Source organism: Doryrhamphus excisus, chromosome 7, assembly GCF_030265055.1.
Source record: "Doryrhamphus excisus isolate RoL2022-K1 chromosome 7, RoL_Dexc_1.0, whole genome shotgun sequence".
Lineage (NCBI taxonomy): Eukaryota > Metazoa > Chordata > Actinopteri > Syngnathiformes > Syngnathidae > Doryrhamphus > Doryrhamphus excisus.
Genome location: NC_080472.1, coordinates 21,633,472 through 21,656,617, shown reverse-complemented (window position 1 = coordinate 21,656,617; position 23,146 = coordinate 21,633,472). Strand labels below are relative to the sequence as shown.

General features: G+C 47.1%; 1 protein-coding gene across 15 annotated transcripts in view; it reads left to right on the top strand.

Moving 5' to 3' along the window:
- The window catches only part of magi2a (membrane associated guanylate kinase, WW and PDZ domain containing 2a), a 98,165-nt gene extending 75,049 nt beyond the window's left edge, over nt 1–23,116 (top strand). For 5 of the 15 annotated variants that reach the window (XM_058078167.1, XM_058078156.1, XM_058078154.1 and 2 more), the window contains 14 exons: nt 117–174; nt 1,585–1,706; nt 4,471–4,653; nt 10,118–10,765; nt 14,291–14,344; nt 14,426–14,541; nt 15,637–15,832; nt 15,944–16,180; nt 16,249–16,434; nt 16,502–16,715; nt 16,774–16,981; nt 17,314–17,466; nt 19,517–19,655; nt 21,793–23,115. In XM_058078167.1, coding sequence (XP_057934150.1) covers nt 117–174; nt 1,585–1,706; nt 4,471–4,653; nt 10,118–10,765; nt 14,291–14,344; nt 14,426–14,541; nt 15,637–15,832; nt 15,944–16,180; nt 16,249–16,434; nt 16,502–16,715; nt 16,774–16,981; nt 17,314–17,466; nt 19,517–19,655; nt 21,793–22,268 — 2,990 coding nt within the window. In that variant the 3' untranslated portion in view covers nt 22,269–23,115. Of the gene's footprint in view, nt 1–116; nt 175–1,584; nt 1,707–4,470; nt 4,654–10,117; nt 10,766–14,290; nt 14,345–14,425; nt 14,542–15,636; nt 15,833–15,943; nt 16,181–16,248; nt 16,435–16,501; nt 16,716–16,773; nt 16,982–17,313; nt 17,467–19,516; nt 19,656–19,812; nt 19,902–21,792 lie in introns of all 15 variants that reach the window. The other 10 variants (XM_058078162.1, XM_058078165.1, XM_058078168.1 and 7 more) reach the window with 9 other exon arrangements.
- The last annotated feature ends 30 nt before the right edge of the window (nt 23,117–23,146 follow it).

Below are 23,146 nucleotides of genomic sequence, written 5' to 3'. Positions count from 1 at the left end.
AATGGAGAGGAATACTTCTATACTAGTATACTACTATACCACTATACCACTATACTACTATACTACTATACTACTACTTACAGCTAAAGAACAATCCCTGTGGCTTTCTTTTCCAGAACTTCCGTATGGCTGGGAGAAAATCGATGATCCAATCTACGGAAGCTACTATGTGGAGTAAGTTGGCAGCTTGGATGAAACTTAAGGATCCTGGTACATAACCTGGTAGTACATACACAACCTGGAAGTACATACACAACCTGGTAGATTTACAACCTGGTACATACACAACCTGGTCGTACATACACAACCTTGTACACACACAACCTGGTACATTCACAACCTGGTAGTACATTCACAACCTGGTAGTACATTCACAACCTGGTAGTACATTCACAACCTGGTAGTACATACACAACCTGGTAGTACATTCACAACCTGGTAGTACATACACAACCTGGTAGTACATACACAACCTGGTAGTACATACACAACCTGGTAGTACATACACAACCTGGTACATTCACAACCTGGGAGATTTACAACCTGGTACATACACAACCCGGTACATTCACAACCTGGTAGTACATGTACAACCTGGTACACACGCAACCTGGTACATTCACAACCTGGTAGATTTACACCCTGGTACATTCACAACCTGGTACATTCATAAACTGGTACACACACGACCTGGGACATACACAACCTGGTACATTCACAAACTGGTACATACGCAACCTGGAACATTCACAACCTGGAACATTCACAACCTGGTACATACACAGCCTAGTATATTCACAACCTGGTACATTCACAACCTGGTACATTCACAACCTGGTAGTACATACACAACCTGGTAGTACATACACAACCTGGTACATTCACAACCTGGTACATACACAACCTGGTAGATGTACAACCTGGTACATGTACAACCTGGTACATTCACAACCTGGTACATTCACAACCTGGTAGTACATTCACAACCTGGTAGTACATACACAACCTGGTGGTACATTCACAACCTGGTACATACACAACCTGGTAGATGTACAACCTGGTACATTCACAACCTGGTACATACACAGCCTAGTATATTCACAACCTGGTACATTCACAACCTGGTACATTCACAAACTGGTACATACACAACCTGGTACATTCACAGCCTAGTATACTCACAACCTGGTAGTTTTACAACCTGGTACATTCACATACTGGTACATACACAACATGGTACATACACAGCCTGGTACATTCACAGCCTGGTATATTCACAGCCTGGTATATTCACAACCTGGTACATTCACAACCTGGTACATAGACACCTGGTACATACCCAACAACAAAAACCTTCATCTCTCCTAAATACCTATCAACACCCCCCCCCCCCCCCCCAACAATGCCCATTCTGCGGCTCAGTTACGTAATATGGCGGCGGGCCATTTAATTAATCATCATAGCGACAAGGAGAGAGAGAGGAGGCCGCCACAGTGCCGGAGTTGATCTTTCTTTGGGGGGGGGGGGGGTAGTGGAGTGTGAAATGTGAAATGATTTGTTTTTGTTTCTTTTTGTTGATTGTAGCCATATCAACAGGAGGACCCAGTTTGAGAACCCGGTTCTGGAGGCCAAGAGGAGAGTCCAGCAGCAGCAGCAGATGCAAAGCCAGGGTCTCTCCTCGCTTCCGCTTCCTGCCATCTACAAAGGTACGCGGGCACACGCGGCTTCCTGTCCGATACGCCACCTGCACTTCCTGCACTACGTGTACAGTACACACAGATAGTACACAGTATGTACACACAGCTAGTACACAATGATGAGCGTGGCCATCCAATTACGGATAAGTGGGCGTGTCATTGGAGACCCATTTTCTTCATCAGCAGCATAAGATGCTAACTTCCTTAGCATTAGCTTTAGTCCGTGATCAACATGCCAGCTATGGTTTTAAGTTTTGGTGAGACTGCAACACTTTTAGGTCGGCCCTCCTTAAACTCCAAACTCCCAGCAGTCCTGAAGGCATCGTTAGGCCTCTATGAAGGAGGAAATGCTAACTTCCTTAGCATTAGCTTTAGTCCGTGATCAACATGCCAGCTATGGTTTTAAGTTTTGGTGAGACTGCAACACTTTTAGGTCGGCCCTCCTTAAACTCCAAACTCCCAGCAGTCCTGAAGGCATCGTTAGGCCTCTATGAAGGAGGAAATGCTAACTTCCTTAGCATTAGCTTTAGTCCGTGATCAACATGCCAGCGATGGTTTTAAGTTTTGGTGAGACTGCAACACTTTTAGGTCGGCCCTCCTTAAACTCCAAACTCCCAGCAGTCCTGAAGGCATCGTTAGGCCTCTATGAAGGAGGAAATGCTAACTTCCTTAGCATTAGCTTTAGTCCGTGATCAACATGCCAGCTATGGTTTTAAGTTTTGGTGAGACTGCAACACTTTTAGGTCGGCCCTCCTTAAACTCCAAACTCCCAGCAGTCCTGAAGGCATCGTTAGGCCTCTATGAAGGAGGAAATGCTAACTTCCTTAGCATCTTATTTGTTTATCAATTTAGCAAAACTCGAGAGCCTCGTCTCCATGGCGACGCATCCCAGTGAGGCTCTCTTTCCTCCTTTTTTGCACCCCTCTTTTTTTCCGCCCCAAATGTCAAATATAGAAGTTGCCAGCCCCTGTGCCCCCCTCCCCAGACCCTACCCGCCGCAGGTGGGCCCGGCCTCGGCGCCGGAGCGGAGTCACAGCCTGGGCGACCTGTCCTCCTCCTCCCGCTCGCCGCCCATCCCACGGCGGGCGGCCTCGCCGTTCGCCTCCGCCGACATCTCCCCGCTGCGCCACGTCCTCACCCGCCGGATGAACATGAGCCCCCGCCGGCTGCCGCTTCCTCATCTCCGCAGCGCCCGTAGCCCCTCCCCGCTGTGGCATTGCGTCAGTAAGTAGGTCAGGACAGACGGAGACAGGCTAGCATCCTTTGACTTAGCATGCTAGCAATGTAGGAGCGGCGAGAAGCTTGAAGGGAAGCGAGCTAGCCCGCTAGCCCGCTAGCCACACCCCCTTTTCCTGGGATAAGCCACGGGAGGTTCCTCTTCTTCACAGGTCTTCCCTAACACCCCCAAGCTTCCCCATGGAGCTCATCCCTGATTGACAGCATGCCTTTGGCTGGCCCCTCCCCTGACACGCCCCCTTTTCACCCCCCCCCCTTGCCGCCATATTCCTGGGAGAAGTCATACTTCACACCGCAACACTTCTCAAGCGCCGAGTGGGATATTTACAACCTCCACGCCATCTTGAACGCATCATGAGAACTTATTGAAGGAGTAAATGCTAACTTCCTTAGCATTAGCTTTGTTTGCTTTTTCTTATCAGCGTGGTCAACCATCTTGGTTTTGAAACAGTTTGAGCTCGGACTCTATAAACTCCAAGGGGGGAGGGGAGGGGGGGGGGATTTCCAACACTCGAACGCATCGTTAGCACTCACTGAAGGAGAAAATGCTAACTTCCTTAGCATTAGCTTTGTTTGCCTTTTCTTATCAGGGTGGTCAACCATCTTGGTTTTGAAACAGTTTGAGCTCGGACTCCTTAAACTCCAGGGGGGGGTATTTGCAACACTCGAACGCATCGTTAGCACTCACTGAAGGAGAAAATGCTAACTTCCTTAGCATTAGCTTTGTTTGCCTTTTCTTATCAGGGTGGTCAACCATCTTTGTTTTGAAATAGTTTGAGCTCGGACTCTACAAACTCCAAGGGGGGGGGGTATTTCCAACACTCGAATGCATCGTTAGCACTCACTTCCTTAGCATTAGCTTTGTTTGCCTTTTCTTATCAGGGTGGTCAACCATCTTGGTTTTGAAACAGTTTGAGCTCGGACTCTATAAACTCCAAGGGGGGAGGGGAGGGGGGGGGGGATTTCCAACACTCGAACGCATCGTTAGCACTCACTGAAGGAGAAAATGCTAACTTCCTTAGCATTAGCTTTGTTTGCCTTTTCTTATCAGTGTGGTCAACCATCTTGGTTTTTGGGGAGGGGGGGGTATTTCCAACACTCCAACACATCGTTAGCACGCACTGAAGGAGAAAATGCTAACTTCCTTAGCATTAGCTTTGTTTGCCTTTTCTTATCAACGTGGTCAGCCATGTTTTTTTTATTTAACTGAAACTGAAACAGTTTGAGCTCCAAGTGGGCGCTCCCCCCCTCCCCCAGTCCTTTCTGCAGATCTTCCCTAAACCCCCCCCGCATCGTGTCACGGAGCTCATCCTTGATTGACAGCATGTCATTGGCTGGATTTGTCGTCTGGTTTAGCAGGTTGAAGGGTTTCCTCACGTACCTTCTGCACGGGGGTCCACCTGCATCCGCCCCCAAACCCAACCCGGTCCCACGCTTGGGCAAATGACCAGCTTCTACTTAACCCTGACCCCCCCCCCCCCCCCCCCGGCACGGTGCCCACGCCCATCCTTCCATCTCGTGTCCTTTCCTGTTCCAGAGAAGCCGCTGTTCACGCGCGACCCCACCCAGCTTAAAGGCAGCTTCCTGTCCACGGCGCTCCAGAAGAGCGGCATGGGCTTCGGCTTCACCATCATCGGAGGCGACGAGCCCGACGAGTTCCTCCAGGTGAAGAGCGTCATCCCGGACGGGCCGGCCGCCGCCGACGCAAAGATGGCCACAGGTAGGAGACGACGGCGGGGTACGGAATAGCGTGCATGGAATGTTCCTCCCTGTGCACTTTTAGCTGGTCCATTAATCAGCCGGGGGGGGGGGGGGCTTTATGAGCCCCATTAATCCGGCCGGGGGCCACACGGGGGTACAAAGTGGACAGGAAGCGTCATGGCTAATAAGGCATGGCGTGCTGCATAGTAAATATTTGGGTCTGTCATCTTTTCATAACTCCTCTGCAGTCCCACCTGGCCCCCCCCCATCAGTGCCCCCGCCCCACCAGATCGGGTGTCCTACTTCTGCAGCTAACGTGATGACAGGAGCCGCCCCAAAAAAACACACCGTGCTGGGAAGGTGGGAGGTTCCTGATGACGTTATTTGGGGGTATTTGTACATGATGTACTCTACATAGTACACAAATACATGATATACTCTACATAAAGTACTGATATACGCAACATAAAGTACACATGCACATGATATACTCTACATAAAGTACTGATATACTCTACATAAAGTACACATGCACATGATATACTCTACATAAAGTACTGATATACGCTACATAAAGTACACATGTACATGATATACTCTACATAAAGTACTGATATACTCTACATAAAGTACACATGCACATGATATACTCTACATAAAGTACACATGTACATGATATACTCTACATAAAGTACTGATATACGCTACATAAAGTACACATGTACATGATATACTCTACATAAAGTACTGATATACGCTACATAAAGTACACATTTACATGATATACTCTACATGAAGTACTGATATACGCTACATAAAGTACACATGTACATGATATACTCTACATAAAGTACTGATATACGCTACATAAAGTACACATGTACACGATATACTCTACATAAAGTACTGAAATACGCTACATAAAGTACACATGTACATGATATACTCTACATAAAGTACACATGTACACGATATACTCTACATAAAGTACTGATATACGCTACATAAAGTACACATGTACATGATATACTCTACATAAAGTACTGATATACGCTACATAAAGTACACATGTACATGATATACTCTACATAAAGTACTGATATACGCTACATAAAGTACACATGTACATGATATACTCTACATAAAGTACTGATATACGCTACATAAAGTACACATGTACATGATATACTCTACATAAAGTACTGATATACGCTACATAAAGTACACATGTACATGATATACTCTACATAAAGTACTGATATACGCTACATAAAGTACACATGTACATGATATACTCTACATAAAGTACACATGTACACGATATATTCTACATAAAGTACTGATATACGCTACATAAAGTACACATGTACATGATAAACTCCACATAAAGTACTGATATACGCTACATAAAGTACACATGTACACGATATACTCTACATAAAGTACTGATATACGCTACATAAAGTACACATGTACATGATATACTATACATAAAGTACTGATATACGCTACATAAAGTACACATGTACATGACATACTCTACATAAAGTACACATGTACATGATATACTATACATAAAGTACTGATATACGCTACATAAAGTACACATGTACACGATATACTCTACATAAAGTACTGATATACGCTACATAAAGTACACATGTACATGATATACTCTACATAAAGTACTGATATACGCTACATAAAGTACACATGTACATGATATACTCTACATAAAGTACTGATATACGCTACATAAAGTACACATGTACATGATATACGCTACATAAAGTACACATGTACACGATATACTCTACATAAAGTACTGATATACGCTACATAAAGTACACATGTACATGATATACTCTACATAAAGTACACATGTACACGATATACTCTACATAAAGTACTGATATATGCTACATAAAGTACACATGTACACGATATACTCTACATAAAGTACTGATATACGCTACATAAAGTACACATGTACATGATAAACTCCACATAAAGTACTGATATACGCTACATAAAGTACACATGTACACGATATACTCTACATAAAGTACTGATATACGCTACATAAAGTACACATGTACATGATATACTCTACATAAAGTACTGATATACGCTACATAAAGTACACATATACATGATATACTGTACATAAAGTACACATGTACACGATATATTCTACATAAAGTACTGATATACGCTACATAAAGTACACATGTACAGTGAAGAAAATAAGTATTTGAACACCCTGCTATTTTGCTATTTCTCCCACTTAGAAATCATGGAGGGGTCTGAAATTTTCATCGTAGGTGCATGTCCACTGTGAGAGAGATAAACTAAAAAGAAAAATCCAGAAATCACAATGCATGATTTTTTAACAATTTATTTGTGTGATACAGCTGCAAATAAGTATTTGAACACCTGTGTATCATCTAGAATTCTGACCCTGAAAGACCTGTTAGTCTGCCCATTAGAAGTCCACCTGCACTCCATGTATCATCCTGAATCAGATGCACCTGTTTGAGGTCGTTAGCTGCATAAAGACACCTGTCCACCCCATACAATCAGTAAGACTTTAACTTGTAACATGGCGAAGACCAAAGAGCTGTCCAAAGACACCAGAGACAAAATTGTACACCTCCACAAGGCTGGAAAGGGCTACGGAGCAATTACCAAGCAGCTTGGTGAAAAAAGGTCCACTGTTGGAGCTATCATTAGAAAATGGAAGAAGCTAAACATGACGGTCAATCTCAATCGGAGTGGAGCCCCATGCAAGATATCACCTCGTGGGGTCTCAATGATTCTAAGAAAGGTGAGGAATCAGCCCAGAACTACACGACAGGACTCGGTCAATGACTTGAAAAGAGCTGGGACCACCGTTTCCAAGGTTACTGTAGGTAATACACTAAGACGTCATGATGTGAAATCATGCATGGCACGAAAGGTTCCCCTGCTTAAACCAGCACATGTCAAGGCCCGTCTTAAGTTTGCATATGACCATTTGGATGATACAGAGGAGTCATGGGAGAAAGTTTTATGGTCAGATGAGACCAAAATAGAACTTTTTGGTCATAATTCCAATAAGCGTGTTTGGAGGAAGAAGAATGAAGAGTACAATCCGAAGAACACCATCCCTACTGTGAAGCATGGGGGTGGTAGCATCATGCTTTGGGGGTGCTTTTCTGCACATGGGACAGGACGAGTGCACTGCATTAAAGAGAGGATGACTGGGGCCGTGTATTGTGAGATTTTGGGGAACAACCTCCTTCCCTCTGTCAGAGCATTGAAGATGGGTCGTGGCTGGGTCTTCCAACACGACAACGACCCGAAGCACACAGCCAGGAAAACCAAGGAGTGGCTCCGTAAGAAGCATATCAAGGTTCTAGCATGGCCCAGCCAGTCTCCAGACCTGAACCCAATCGAAAATCTTTGGAGGGAGCTCAAACTCCGTGTTTCTCAGCGACAGCCCAGAAACCTGACTGATCTAGAGAAGATCTGTGTGGAGGAGTGGGCCAAGATCCCTCCTGCAGTGTGTGCAAACCTGGTGAAAAACTACAGGAAACGTTTGACCTCTGTAATAGCAAACAAAGGCTACTGTACCAAATATTAACATTCATTTTCTCAGGTGTTCAAATACTTATTTGCAGCTGTATCACACAAATAAATTGTTAAAAAATCATGCATTGTGATTTCTGGATTTTTCTTTTTAGTTTATCTCTCTCACAGTGGACATGCACCTACGATGAAAATTTCAGACCCCTCCATGATTTCTAAGTGGGAGAAATAGCAAAATAGCAGGGTGTTCAAATACTTATTTTCTTCACTGTACATGATAAACTCCACATAAAGTACTGATATACGCTACATAAAGTACACATGTACACGATATACTCTACATAAAGTACTGATATACGCTACATAAAGTACACATGTACATGATATACTATACATAAAGTACTGATATACGCTACATAAAGTACACATGTACATGACATACTCTACATAAAGTACACATGTACATGATATACTATACATAAAGTACTGATATACGCTACATAAAGTACACATGTACACGATATACTCTACATAAAGTACTGATATACGCTACATAAAGTACACATGTACATGATATACTCTACATAAAGTACTGATATACGCTACATAAAGTACACATGTACATGATATACTCTACATAAAGTACTGATATACGCTACATAAAGTACACATGTACATGATATACGCTACATAAAGTACACATGTACACGATATACTCTACATAAAGTACTGATATACGCTACATAAAGTACACATGTACATGATATACTCTACATAAAGTACACATGTACACGATATACTCTACATAAAGTACTGATATATGCTACATAAAGTACACATGTACACGATATACTCTACATAAAGTACTGATATACGCTACATAAAGTACACATGTACATGATAAACTCCACATAAAGTACTGATATACGCTACATAAAGTACACATGTACACGATATACTCTACATAAAGTACTGATATACGCTACATAAAGTACACATGTACATGATATACTCTACATAAAGTACTGATATACGCTACATAAAGTACACATATACATGATATACTGTACATAAAGTACACATGTACATGATATACTCTACATAAAGTACTGATATACGCTACATAAAGTACACATGTACATGATATACTCTACATAAAGTACTGATATACGCTACATAAAGTACACATATGTCTACTGATGTACTTTCCATAAAGTCCAAACATCAAAGTCTGTGGCTAAGCCCCGCCCACATGTTATGGACCAATCGAACGTCGCCCATCAGTCTCGTGTCCGTCGGGGTCATTCGGTCTGATTTTCACCCCCCCAAATCCAAAATGGCCGACTTCCTGTTGGTTTTGTAGACTTTTTTTTGTGTCTCCTGTCATGATTGACAGGACGTCATGATGGGCGGGCCCTCATAAAAAAAATGAAGAAATTGGCCCCCGTTGGCTGGCCCCCATTCCAGGGTGTAGTCAGCTGGGGTAGGCTCCAGCGTAGCCTTCGCTGGAGTGATGTCTTTATCCACGATGACATCATCGCTTTTGTCACGCCGTCCTAACGACCTTGTTAGCTTTCTGCTATCGACGACGACAACGCCGGCATCGCCTGCGTTTCGCCAGATTCGTGAAGAACGTGTTCTCGACGCGCCGTAACGCCACCTTGGCTCGGTTGAGCGCAGCATAAAAGATATTTAATGGCTGCTTTTTACGACGCTCTTGGAGGATGACACCGACGCTGAAGGTCGCGCATGATGCAGGTTTTAGTGGCGGGGGATCCGCTTCCCTCTTAGCCCCGCCCTTGCAGACATCAGCAACAGGCTCCGCCTACAATATTTTGGCCTCGATTGGTGTAACGTTACTGCGGATGTTTCCTTCTCCTAAACGACTCCAAACGGCGTCCGTCTCCCTGCAGGTGACGTCATCGTCTACATCAACGACGTCTGCGTCCTGGGCACCACCCACGCCGACGTGGTCAAGCTGTTCCAGTCGGTGCCGATCGGGCAAAGCGTGACGTTGGTGCTGTGCCGAGGGTACCCGCTGCCGTACGAGCCCGAGGAGAACAGCGACGCCGGCATGGTGTCCCCGCTGGGCGTCATGGACCAGCGCCCCATCCTGGTCAACGGTCGCTCCGGATACGACAACTACCTGGATTATCTTTCCCGCACGGCCCGCTTGGTTCCGGACGGCGGCCAGGACCCCGCCCGGCAGCTCCTCCCCCCTCACCCGGGCGACACCCACTTGGACGGCTCGCTGGCGTCCGCCGCCACGCCCCCCGACAGCGTTTCCGTGTCGTCGGGCGCCGCACAATCCGAGACGCTGGCGCTCACCATGGTGAAGGGCGCCGACGGATTCGGCTTCACCGTCGCCGACAGCCTGGCGGGACAGCGGGTCAAGCAGGTCCTGGAGCCGCAGGGGTGCCCCGGGTTGAGCGAGGGCGACCTGATCGTGGAGATCAACAAGCAGGCGGTGCTCGGACTCACGCACGCGCAGGTGGTGGAGATGCTCAAGGAGTGCCCGGTCGGCGCCGACACCGGTCTGCTGGTCCAGAGAGCGGCAGCAGGTAGGGGCCGGACTCTAGGGGGGCAGCACCAGAACGGTAGATGTTCCACTAAAGTCAAAGAAATATGATTTTCATAAGTCATGAAATATAACTTTCCATTTCCTGCTTGATGGGCGTCATCATCACTTTCCTCTTTGTATTTGGACATGTAATATCATGATATTAGTGACTGAATTCTCCCTTAGCATAATAGCAATATGACAATAGATAGTGAGTGGCTTTCCAAGGACACCAGCTGGTACATGGCTGAGGGTTCTGGTGCCCCCTGGTGGTCGCTGCTTGAAGTGGCAGCATCACGACTCGGCCTTCAGCAGAGTTTAGGATGGGACATGGAAGGCTTTGGTGTGGGTGTGGCCAGCGTCCATCTTCCATCTGGTGTGGAATCACCACTTTACTCTGCAGTTTTTAGACCAACAGCAGAACTGAAAACATGGTGGGATACTTTGTGGTTGTCTTCTAACACGGTGGGATACGTTGTGGTCGTTTTTGACACGGCAGAGTACGTTGTGGTTATCTTCTAACGTGGTGGGATACATTGTGGTCATCTTCTGACACAGTGGGATACGTTGTGGTCGTCTTTTGACATGGGCTGCGTTGTGGTGGGATACATTGTGGTCGTCTTCTGACATGGCGGGATACATTGTGGTCGTCTTCTGACATGGCGGGATACGTTGTGGTCATCTTTTGACATGGCAGATACATTGTAGTTGTCTTCTAACATGGTGGGATACGTTTTGGTCGTCCTCTAACACGGTGGGATACGTTGTGGTCGTCTTCTAACATGGCGGGATACGTTGTGGTCGTCTGCTACCATGGTGGGATACGTTGTGGTCGTCTTCTAACGTGGTGGGATACGTTGTGGTCGTCTTCTAGCATGGTGGGATACGTTGTGGTCATCTGCTACCATGGTAGGATACGTTGTGGTCGTCTTCTAACATGGTGGGATACGTTGTGGTCGTCTTCTAACATGGTGGGATACGTTGTGGTCATCCTTTGACATGGCAGATACATTGTAGTTGTCTTCTAACATGGTGGGATACGTTGTGGTGGGATACGTTGTGGTCGTCTTCAGACATGGTGGGATACATTGTGGTCATCTGCTACCATGGTGGGATACGTTGTGGTTGTCTTCTAACGTGGCGGGATACGTTGTGGTCGTCTTCTAACACGATGAGATACGTTGTGGTCATCTGCTACCATGGTGGGATACGTTGTGGTCATCTTCTAACATGGTGGGATACGTTGTGGTCATCTTCTAACATGGTGGGATACGTTGTGGTCGTCTTCTAGCACGATGAGATACGTTGTGGTCGTCTTCTAACACGGTGGGATACGTTGTGGTCGTCTGCTACCATGGTGGGATACGTTGTGGTCGTCTTCTAACATGGTGGGATACGTTGTGGTCGTCTTCTAGCATGGTGGGATACGTTGTGGTCGTCTTCTAGCATGGTGGGATACGTTGTGGTCGTCTTCTAGCACGATGAGATACGTTGTGGTCGTCTTCTAACACGGTGGGATACATTGTGGTCGTCTTCTGACATGGCGGGATACGTTGTGGTCATCTTTTGACATGGCGGGATACGTTGTGGTCGTCTTCTCACATGGTGGGATACGTTGTGGTCGTCCTCTAACACGATGAGATACGTTGTGGTCGTCTTCTAATGTGGTGGGATACGTTGTGGTCGTCTTTTGACATGGCATATACATTGTAGTTGTCTTCTAACATGGTGGGATACATTGTGGTCGTCTTCTAACATGGTGGGATACATTGTGGTCGTCTTCTAACATGGCAGGATACGTTGAGGTCGTCTTCTAACGTGGTGGGATACGTTGTGGTCGTCTTCTAACGTGGTGGGATACGTTGTGGTCATCTTCTAACGTGGTGGGATACGTTGTGGTCGTCTTCTAACACGGTGGGATACGTTGTGGTCGTCTTCTAGCATGGTGGGATACGTTGTGGTCATCTTCTAACACGGTGGGATACGTTGTGGTCGTCTTCTAACACGATGAGATACGTTGTGGTCATCTGCTACCATGGTGGGATACATTGTGGTCGTCCTCTAACACGGTGGGATACGTTGTGGTCATCTTCTAACATGGTGGGATACGTTGTGGTCATCTTCTAACATGGTGGGATACGTTGTGGTCGTCTTCTAACGTGGTGGGATACGTTGTAGTCGTCTTCTGACATGGCGGGATACGTTGTGGTCGTCTTCTAACACGATGAGATACGTTGTGGTCATCTGCTACCATGGTGGGATACGTTGTGGTCGTCTTCTAATGTGGTGGGATACGTTGTGGTCGTCTTCTAACACGATGAGATACGTTGTGGTCATCTTCTAACATGGTGGGATACGTTGTGGTCGTCTTCTAATGTGGTGGGATACGTTGTAGTCGTCTTCTGCTATGGCGGGATACGTTGTGGTCGTCTTCTAACATGGTGGGATACGTTGTGGTCGTCTTCTGACACGGTGGGATACGTTGTGGTTGTCTTCTAACGTGGCGGGATACGTTGTGGTCGTCTTCTAACACGATGAGATACGTTGTGGTCATCTGCTACCATGGTGGGATACGTTGTGGTCATCTTCTAACATGGTGGGATACGTTGTGGTCATCTTCTAACATGGTGGGATACGTTGTGGTCGTCTTCTAGCACGATGAGATACGTTGTGGTCGTCTTCTAACACGGTGGGATACGTTGTGGTCGTCTGCTACCATGGTGGGATACGTTGTGGTCGTCTTCTAACATGGTGGGATACGTTGTGGTCGTCTTCTAGCATGGTGGGATACGTTGTGGTCGTCTTCTAGCATGGTGGGATACGTTGTGGTCGTCTTCTAGCACGATGAGATACGTTGTGGTCGTCTTCTAACACGGTGGGATACATTGTGGTCGTCTTCTGACATGGCGGGATACGTTGTGGTCATCTTTTGACATGGCGGGATACGTTGTGGTCGTCTTCTCACATGGTGGGATACGTTGTGGTCGTCTATTGACATGGCGGGATACGTTGTGGTCGTCTTCTAACGTGGTGGGATACGTTGTGGTCATCTTCTAACACGGTGGGATACGTTGTGGTCGTCTTCTAACATGGCGGGATACGTTGTGGTCCTCTTCTAACATGGTGGGATACGTTGTGGTTGTCTTCTAGCACGATGAGATACGTTGTGGTCGTCTTTTGACATGGCGGGATACGTTGTGGTCGTCTTCTAACATGGCGGGATACGTTGTGGTCATCTTCTGACATGGTGGGATACATTGTAGTCGTCTTCTAACGGTGCGGGATACGTTGTGGTCGTCTTCTTACACAGTGGGATACTTTGTGGTAGCTGCAGTGTCGTCATGACAACTGTGTTTCCCATCATGCATCAGTGTGAATATGCGAGGATATTACACGCCGTAAGCAGTTCCTGACTTTTATGGAAGATTCATGGCGATGTTAACGCTGATCTAAGTTCCTTTCATCCGCCTGGAAAGGAATATTTCTTGTTTATGGATTTCTCCTATGTCTTTTTTTCCCGATCCAGAATCAGCCGGCCCGCCGAGGACAACCTTCCCCACCGAGTCCTCCCCCCCCTCAGGTAGACGAACCCCACCCCCCACAAGCAGCCCACGTCAGCTTTAAGTGTGTGTGTCACGTCCTGGATGTGTCCGTCCCCCAGGGGCCGAGTACCAGGACATGGAGGTCCACCTGCGGAGACAGAAGTCTGGCTTCGGGTTCAGGGTCCTGGGCGGGGACGAGGCGGGGCAGCCTGTGAGTCCGGAGACACGTGAGAAGGCTCGTATGGCGATGGGACCCCCCCTAACACCCCCCAACACCAAGTCTAAGTTCAAGTCTAAGTCTAAGTCTAAGTTCAACCCAGACAACAATAGTTATTATTATTATTATTATTATTATTATTATTATTATTATTATTATTATTATTATTATTATGAACTATAAGAACCTATGAATTTGTAATAGTTATAATTAATAACACAGATCATATCCAAATATTCATGTACATTTTCCCTGCTACCATGTTCTCTTTTCATAACTACAACATGGATTTGGAGGTACAAATAATAATCATCTACACCAAGTACAGTATAGTACAATATGTACACCAAGTACAGTACAGCATCTACACCAAGTACAGTATAGTACAGTATCTACACCAAGTATAGTATGTACACCAAGTACAGTACAGTATGTACACCACGTACAGTACAGCATCTACACCAAGTACAATACAGTATCTACAGCAATTACAGTACAGTATCTACACCAAGTACAGTTTAGTACAGTATGTACACCAAGTACAGTACAGCATCTACACCAAGTACAGTATAGTACAGTGTATACACCAAGTACAGTACAGCATCTACACCAAGTACAGTACAGTACAGCATCTACAGCAAGTGCAGTATAGTATAGTATGTACGCCAAGTACAGTACAGCATCTACACCAAGTACAGTACAGCATCTACACCAAGTACAGTACAGCATCTACAGCAAGTGCAGTATAGTATAGTATGTACGCCAAGTACAGTACAGCATCTACACCAAGTACAGTACAGTATCTACACCAAGTACAGTACAGCATCTACACTAAGTACAGTATAGTACAGCATCTACACCAAGTACAGTACAGTATCTACACTAAGTACGGTATAGTACAGTATATACACCATGTACAGTACAGTACTTAAGTATGATTCAACAGTAGCGTAGAGTATATATGTACTGCATGTGTGATGATTAAGCGTGTAGTCGGTACTACATACGTGCGTATCGATGTTATGATGGAAATGCAAAGGAAATGGGCGTGACAGTGGTTTCTTTAGACAGGAAGTACTTCCCGCATGTGAACGTCTTCCTTTATTTTCACAGCAGATCTTAATCGGCGCCATCATCGAGAAGAGCCCGGCGGACCTGGACGGACGCCTGCGGCCCGGCGACGAGCTCCTCTTCGTGGACGGCATTCCCGTTGTGGGGAAGCCGCATCGCTACGTCATCGACCTGATGCACGGGGCGGCGCGGAACGGCCAAGTCAACCTGGTCATCAGGAGGAGGCTGAACGCCGCGGGTAACGTAGTCGTAGTAGTAGTAGTAGTCGTAGTAGTAGTAGTAGTACTACCAGTAGTAGTATGATAGTATTTGACGTGTGATGCTAGGAGTAATACATCTTTGCCTCCAGGCGACTCGTGTCAGGAGAACGGTCGCCATTCGGGTTCGGTTTCCACGCAGCACAGCTCGCCGCGTAGCGATCTCACGTACGCCAACAGTACCGGGACCGCCCAAGCAGGCGGCGGCGGCGGCGCCTCCGACGTAAACACGCAACCGAGCGACGTCCTCATCCACCGCAAGGAGAGCGAAGGCTTCGGGTTCGTCATCATCAGCTCCCTCAACCGGCCCGAGGCGCCCGCCGCCAACCGTAAGACCGAACGAGGCCGCGCCGCGTCGTGTCGGAGACCTCCCGCTTATGAGCTTTGTCCCCCGCAGCCGTGCCTCACAAGATCGGGCGCATCATCGAGGGAAGTCCGGCCGACCGCTGCGGGAAGCTGAAGGTCGGGGATCGAATCCTGGCCGTCAACACGCAGTCCATCGTTAGCATGCCGCACGCCGACATCGTCAAACTCATCAAGGACGCCGGACTCAGCGTCACCCTGAGGATCGTCCCGCAGGAGGGTGAGATCCGTTTTCGTTTTCGCTTCGTGTTTACGTTCTCACCGATTTTTGTTCGACTTCATTCCAGAGGTCGGCAACCCCCCATCAGGCCCCGCCTCCCAGCAGCAGAGCCCCCTGACGCAGCAGAACAGCCCCCAGACGCAGAAGCCCGTTGGCGGCGGCGTGGCCCCACCGCCCGGCCCGGGTGTCCAGAGTCCAGAGCCCAACACCAAAGCCCACCAGAGTCCTGGCACCCAGCTGCCCGTCCCCCCGCCCCAGACCACCTACACCCACGAGGGCAGGTAGGACCCTCGAGGTTCCTCTCGGTTCTCGTTCTTCCATTCACTTCACATCTCTCAGTTACAGGTCAGAGGTCAAAGCCAGGCAAGACGTCAAACCGGACATCCGCCAGCCGCCCTTCACCGACTACCGCCAGCCGCCCGTGGACTACCGCCACCCACCGGTGGCCGACTACAGAGCTCCGCCCACGCTGGACTACCGACACCCGCCGCTGTTGGACTACCGGACCCAGTTTGCCATCCCGGACTACAGGATGCCCCCGGTTCAGGTACCGTGGCTTTCAGACCACACACCAGATGCCAAAGTCCGGCTTGGGGGGGGGTCATTTGGGTCTCCAGCGCCCGTCCAGACTTCCCGGTCCCCAGCCACCTGGTCCGGGGGAGGACACCAAGGGGTCTTTCCCCACTGGGCATGCCTGGAAGGCCTCGCCGGAGAGGGGGGCCACCTCCATGTGAAGGATGCCAATCCATCCTTGTTTTAGGATGGAGGTGAAAAGTGAATGATGCAGCTATGACATTGAACTGTGAAAGGTCAAAGGTCAAAGGTGAAAGGGCGGGGTTCATCCGGTAGGCGTGTTGACGTGTCCTCTTGTGCTTTCAGCTGTCGCAGGATTTTGACTTCTTCACGGTGGAGCTGGAGAAGAGCCTGAAGGGCTTCGGGTTCAGCATCCGAGGAGGTCGGGAATACAAGATGGACCTGTTTGTCCTCAGACTGGCCGAGGACGGGCCGGCCGTCCGCAACGGGAGGATGAGGGTAGGTCGCCATCGCCGTCGTCGTCTCCCGCCGCTGCGGCGAGGTGACAAGTCGCTGCACAGATTGAAGTAATCCTTTTCAATCCGTCTCCGATCTCTCCGGATTAGGAAGACTGGCTGTAAAAGTAGGATATTACGCAACCATGCTGTCGTGGCGCTGTGTGGATTAGGATACGTTGTGGTGGTCTATTTTTCTACAGGCATCTTGATAGCCTTCCCTGCAGCCAAGCATGACTCAGCTTTTTTCCTGTATCAAACAAACAAACAAAATGACAGCCATAGTCGCAGAGAGCGTTTCATTCCCAGTGGGAGCGTGAAAGCAGGCGGCCATCAGTCGCTTCAAGAAGGCCACGCCCATCCCGAATGGCGCCTACTTCGTCTTTTCTCTCCTCCTCCTCCTGTGAGGGACAGAGACCATGAAGGGCAGACTCGCATGCCCAGACACCAAACGTGTTTGTATCAGGTCATTTGGGGGGTGGCTTAGATTGTATGGTGAAATTATTTAAATCAGCAAAACGTGTAGTGTAAAATGCCATTTAATCTGGATCTGGTCCAGATTGGCCGCAGTGTAAACAGGAAGTGTAAAAAAATGCCAATTAATCTGGATCTGATCCACATTGGCCGCAGTGCAAACGAGATGTGAAAATGCCATTTAATCTAGATCGGATCTAGATTGGCCGCAGTGTAAACGGGACATGTAAAATGCCATTTAATCTGGATCCAATCCAGATTGCCCGCAGTGTAAACGGGGTGTTTTATATGCCATTTACTCCGGATCCGATCCAGATTGGCCGCAGTGTAAACGGAATGTGTAAAATGCCATTTAATCTGGATCGGATCTAGATTGACCACAGTGTAAACAGGATGTGTAAAATGCCATTTAATCTGGACCCGATCCAGATTGGCCGCAGTTTAAACAGGACGTGTAAAATGACATTCAATCTGATTTTCGATCCAGATTGGCTGCAGTGTAAACGGGACGTGTAAAAAAAATAAAATAAAATTGCCATTTAATCTGGATCCGATCCAGATTGGCCACAGTGTAAACAGGACATGTAAAAATGCCATTAAATCTGGATCTGATTCAGATTGGCTGCATTGTAAACAGGATGTGTAAAATGCCATTTAATCTGGATCGGATCCAGATTGGCCGCAGTATAACCGGGATGTGTAACATGCCATTTAATCTGGATCTGATTGAGATTGTCTGCATTGTAAACAGGACGTGTAAAATGCCATTTAATCCAGATCCGATCCAGATTGGCCGCAGTGTAACCGGGATGTGTAAAATGCCATTTAATCTGGATCCAATCCAGATTGGCCGCAGTGTAAACAGGATGTGTAACAATGGCGTTTAATCTGGATCCGATCCAGATTGGCCACAGTGTAAACTGGATGTGTAAAATGCCATTTAATCTGGATCTGATTCAGATTAGCTGCATTGTAAACAGGGTGTGTAAAATGCCATTTAATGCGGATCCAATCCAGATTGGCCACAGTGTAACCGGGACGTGTAATATGCCATTTAATCTGGATCCGATCCAGATTGGTCACAGTGTAAACAGGATGTGTAAAATGCAATTTAATCTGGATCCAATCCAGATTGGCCGCAGTGTAAACAGGATGTGTAACAATGGCGTTTAATCTGGATCTGATCCAGATTGGCCACAGTGTAAACTGGACGTGTAAAATGCAATTTAATCTGGATCCAATCCAGATTGGCCGCAGTGTAAACAGGATGTGTAACAATGGCGTTTAATCTGGATCTGATCCAGATTGGCCACAGTGTAAACCGGACGTGTAAAATGCAATTTAATCTGGATCCAATCCAGATTGGCCGCAGTGTAAACAGGATGTGTAACAATGGCGTTTAATCTGGATCTGATCCAGATTGGCCACAGTGTAAACTGGACGTGTAAAATGCAATTTAATCTGGATCCAATCCAGATTAGCCGCAGTGTAAACAGGACGTGTAAAATGCCATTTGGTGTGCTTCCTATGATTGTATCCGTCAAATCCCGTTGAGTGTTGAGTCTTTGTGTCCCGTGCAGGTCGGAGACCAGATCATCGAGATCAACGGCGAGAGCACGAGAGAAATGACCCACGGCCGCGCCATCGAGCTGATCAAGTCGGGAGGCAGACGGGTGCGTCTTCTTCTCAAGCGCGGCACGGGCCAGGCGCCGGAGTTCGGTGAGTCCCTTCTGGCGCCCCCCGCCCCCCCGCGTCTTCCAGCTAACATGAGCGTGCCAACATGGCTCCCGTGGCGCACTAACGCTGGTTCTATCTGCCGTCCATTGCGGTCGGGTGTGACTAACTGATGGCTAGGTTGTGACTCCCCCTTCTTTAGGAATGGCATCTTCCACTCACTCCATGTGCATGAAAAGTGACACGCATGGCGCCCCCTATTTCGTCCTCATGGGCCACGCTAAGGACACGGTTTGTGACCACGCCAGCCTTCTTCTCTTCTCCGCGTAACCCCGCCCCTGACTGATGCTCGCCGTGGTGTGTCTTTGGTGTGTTGGTGTGTGAGGCAACCGGAACGTTAGAAACCGCTCTCGTTGTGATGCTAGCTGTTTGTTAGCATCCTGTGCTCATTTGCATACCGAACGCTTATGCAAATGGTCTGCACTGATTGTTCTTACACGTGTGTGCTCATGCTCCAAGGTGCATCATACCCGTTGTGTGTACGCAGCCCCCGGCGTGGGGGCTGTTGTTTGGTTTTTAAGGTACGACAAACACCACGTGATGGACAAAAGTATTGGGACACGCCTTGTTGTCATCAATCAGGGATTTAACCTTCTGGACCTCACATGAGACTCCACGTGAGGCCGGGACCCCCGGTGAGGCCGCTGGCGAGGGGGGTGGGACGTTTCCCCACCAACGTACCACTTTGTTTTTCGGGGGGGAAAAATGCACAAAACATTCCTTGGTCCAGATTCTCTTCACGTGTCACTTCCTGTCAAAGTGATGGCCGTGTGTCCCAATACTTTTGCATGCTGATTGTGTCTGCTTTTTAGATAATACTCATGTCAATACATACATACATACAGTACATACATACATACATACATACAGTACATATACATACATACAGTATATACATACAGTACATACATGCATACATACACAGTACACACATACATACAGTACATACAGTATATACATACTACATACAGAATATACATATAGTACACATACATACAGTACTTACATACAGTACTTACATACACACAATACATACATACACACAGTACATACATACATACAGTATATACATACTACATACTGTACATACATACAGTACATACATACATAAATACATACAGTATATACATACATACAGTACCTACATACTGTACATACATACACACAGTACACACATACATACAGTACATACATACATAAATACATACAGTACATACATACATAAATACATACAGTATATACATACATGCAGTACCTACATACTGTACATACATACACACAGTACACACATACATACAGTATATACATACTACATACAGTACACACATACATACAGTACTTACATACAGTACTTACATACACACAGTACATGCATACATACAGTACATACATACATACATACAGTACATACATACATACGTACAGTACATACATATGTAGTACATACATACGTACATACATACATACATACATACAGTACATATATACATACATATAGTACATACATGCGAACAGTACATACATACTTACATACATAAATAAATACAGTACATACCTACATACAGTACATAAAGTACATACATATAGTACTCACCGTACATACATGCAGACAAAAGTATTGAGACACCCACCGGAGTGATGACCATGTGTCCCAATACTTTTGCACGTGTGTCCTTGTGTCTTGCACTGCAATGTCTTCACGTCCAAGTGTGTGTGTGTGCTGTAGGTTGCCACGGCAACCAGCAGATGCACGTCAATAGAGCGGGGGTGTCCAAAGTGCGGCCCCGGGGCCATTACGACCTGATGCTGTTTTTTTTACTGGTCCTCGGCGCAAAGTGAAAATACTTGAAATCCACAAAGAAATATTTTACAAGAGTAAAGGTGAAATATTATGGAAAAAAGTTGGAATATTCCAGGAAAACAGTGGTGCTATGAGAAAGAGAGAAAAGAAAGACCAAAGCTGAATGTTTTGGAAAGTTGATGGACACCCCCGGCGTAGAGGGACGAGGTTGCCGACATCAGTGCTTTTATTTTGAAGGCATGTTTGGTTGTGCCGTGGCATGCGTGGGGAGCGGCCGGCGTTCGCCTTCACCGTCGCTGACCGGACCCGCTTGTCTTCCAGACAATAACGCCTCACGGGATGCTCGCCCTGCAGCCTCTCCAAGCCTGTCGGAAGTAGCCCCGCCCCCTGACGGCCTTCCCACGTCGCCGCCGCCGCCTTCATCCCGCTCGGCCGCCTCCCCGGACCCGCCTCTCTCGGTCAAATCCGAGGCGCTCCAGAGAGACGATCTCGTCAGGAGAGCAGGCGGCAGGGCCCCCCTCCGGGGGCACAGGGTGCCGCCCCCTGCTGAGGGGGACGCGCTTCAAAGCACCGCAGGCGGAAAGCATCCTTCTTCTTCCAAACACCCGCACGCCAACGGGACCAGCAAGGAAGATGCGGGGCCCGCACTGAACGAGAGGGACTCGGCGGACACCTGGTCCGGTAGGGGTGCCGGTGGATCGGTGAGGAAGTCCACCGTCTCCCCCGGACTCTGGAAGATCCCAGGATCGGACAAGCTGCCCGGCACACTGCGTCCGGGAGCGTCCACGCTCAGATAACCCGACTTCCCCTGACATGGATCCGCTTTTTATTTATCAGACTCTTTGCTAAATTATTTGACACCCTCCACCTTAAAAACTGGAGTCATCCACCGCAGCTGGACTCGCAACCAATCAGATGTCAGCAGCTGATTTCGGAAAAAAAACTGAGGACACCATGCAGTCTATTTTTAGGACTAGTGGACTTTGCCTTAAGGAGAGCAACAATCAGAAGAAATGTACAGGAGATCATCTTGGGGGGGGGTGCCTTAAAGGGACACTGAGGGGGTGTTAAAAGGCTGCTATGAAAATACCCAATTCCGTACTGTGAAATACATTTCCGTTTCACTCCACGTCCTGACATGATCCCCCGTGCAGGAGTTTTTTTTTGTTGTTGTTGTTGTCTAAAAACAACGTTTTTGTCTGCGTTCATCACGGTTGCCATGGCGACGTGACGGACCTTCATGCACAAGCAAGGAGGTGGGACCCGAGCACATTTGTGTGTCAACAGGACTTCTTCTTCTGTTGGGCGCCAAAAACCAAAACGTGTACATGCGTGTGCACATATGTACTGTGTGTGTGTGTGTGTGTTTTTACACACAGCTCAGAATCACTGTGTAGTGTAAAAAAAAAAAAAAAAAAAACAGAACTACAGTATGGAAAGGACAATTATTGTAGGAAAAGTGAAGCGACTATTTTTATGACGAAATGCAGCACTATAAATATATGAACTTGTTTTTTTCAGAAATCTTGTTTACCTGTATGATAATCTGACAAATAAAACATTGACACAACACCAAATATGCTCCAAGTGTGGACTTTTGGGGTTAAAAGTCATTAATAATATGATATTAGATAAATAAAAAATTTAAATAAATAATAATATATAAATAAATATA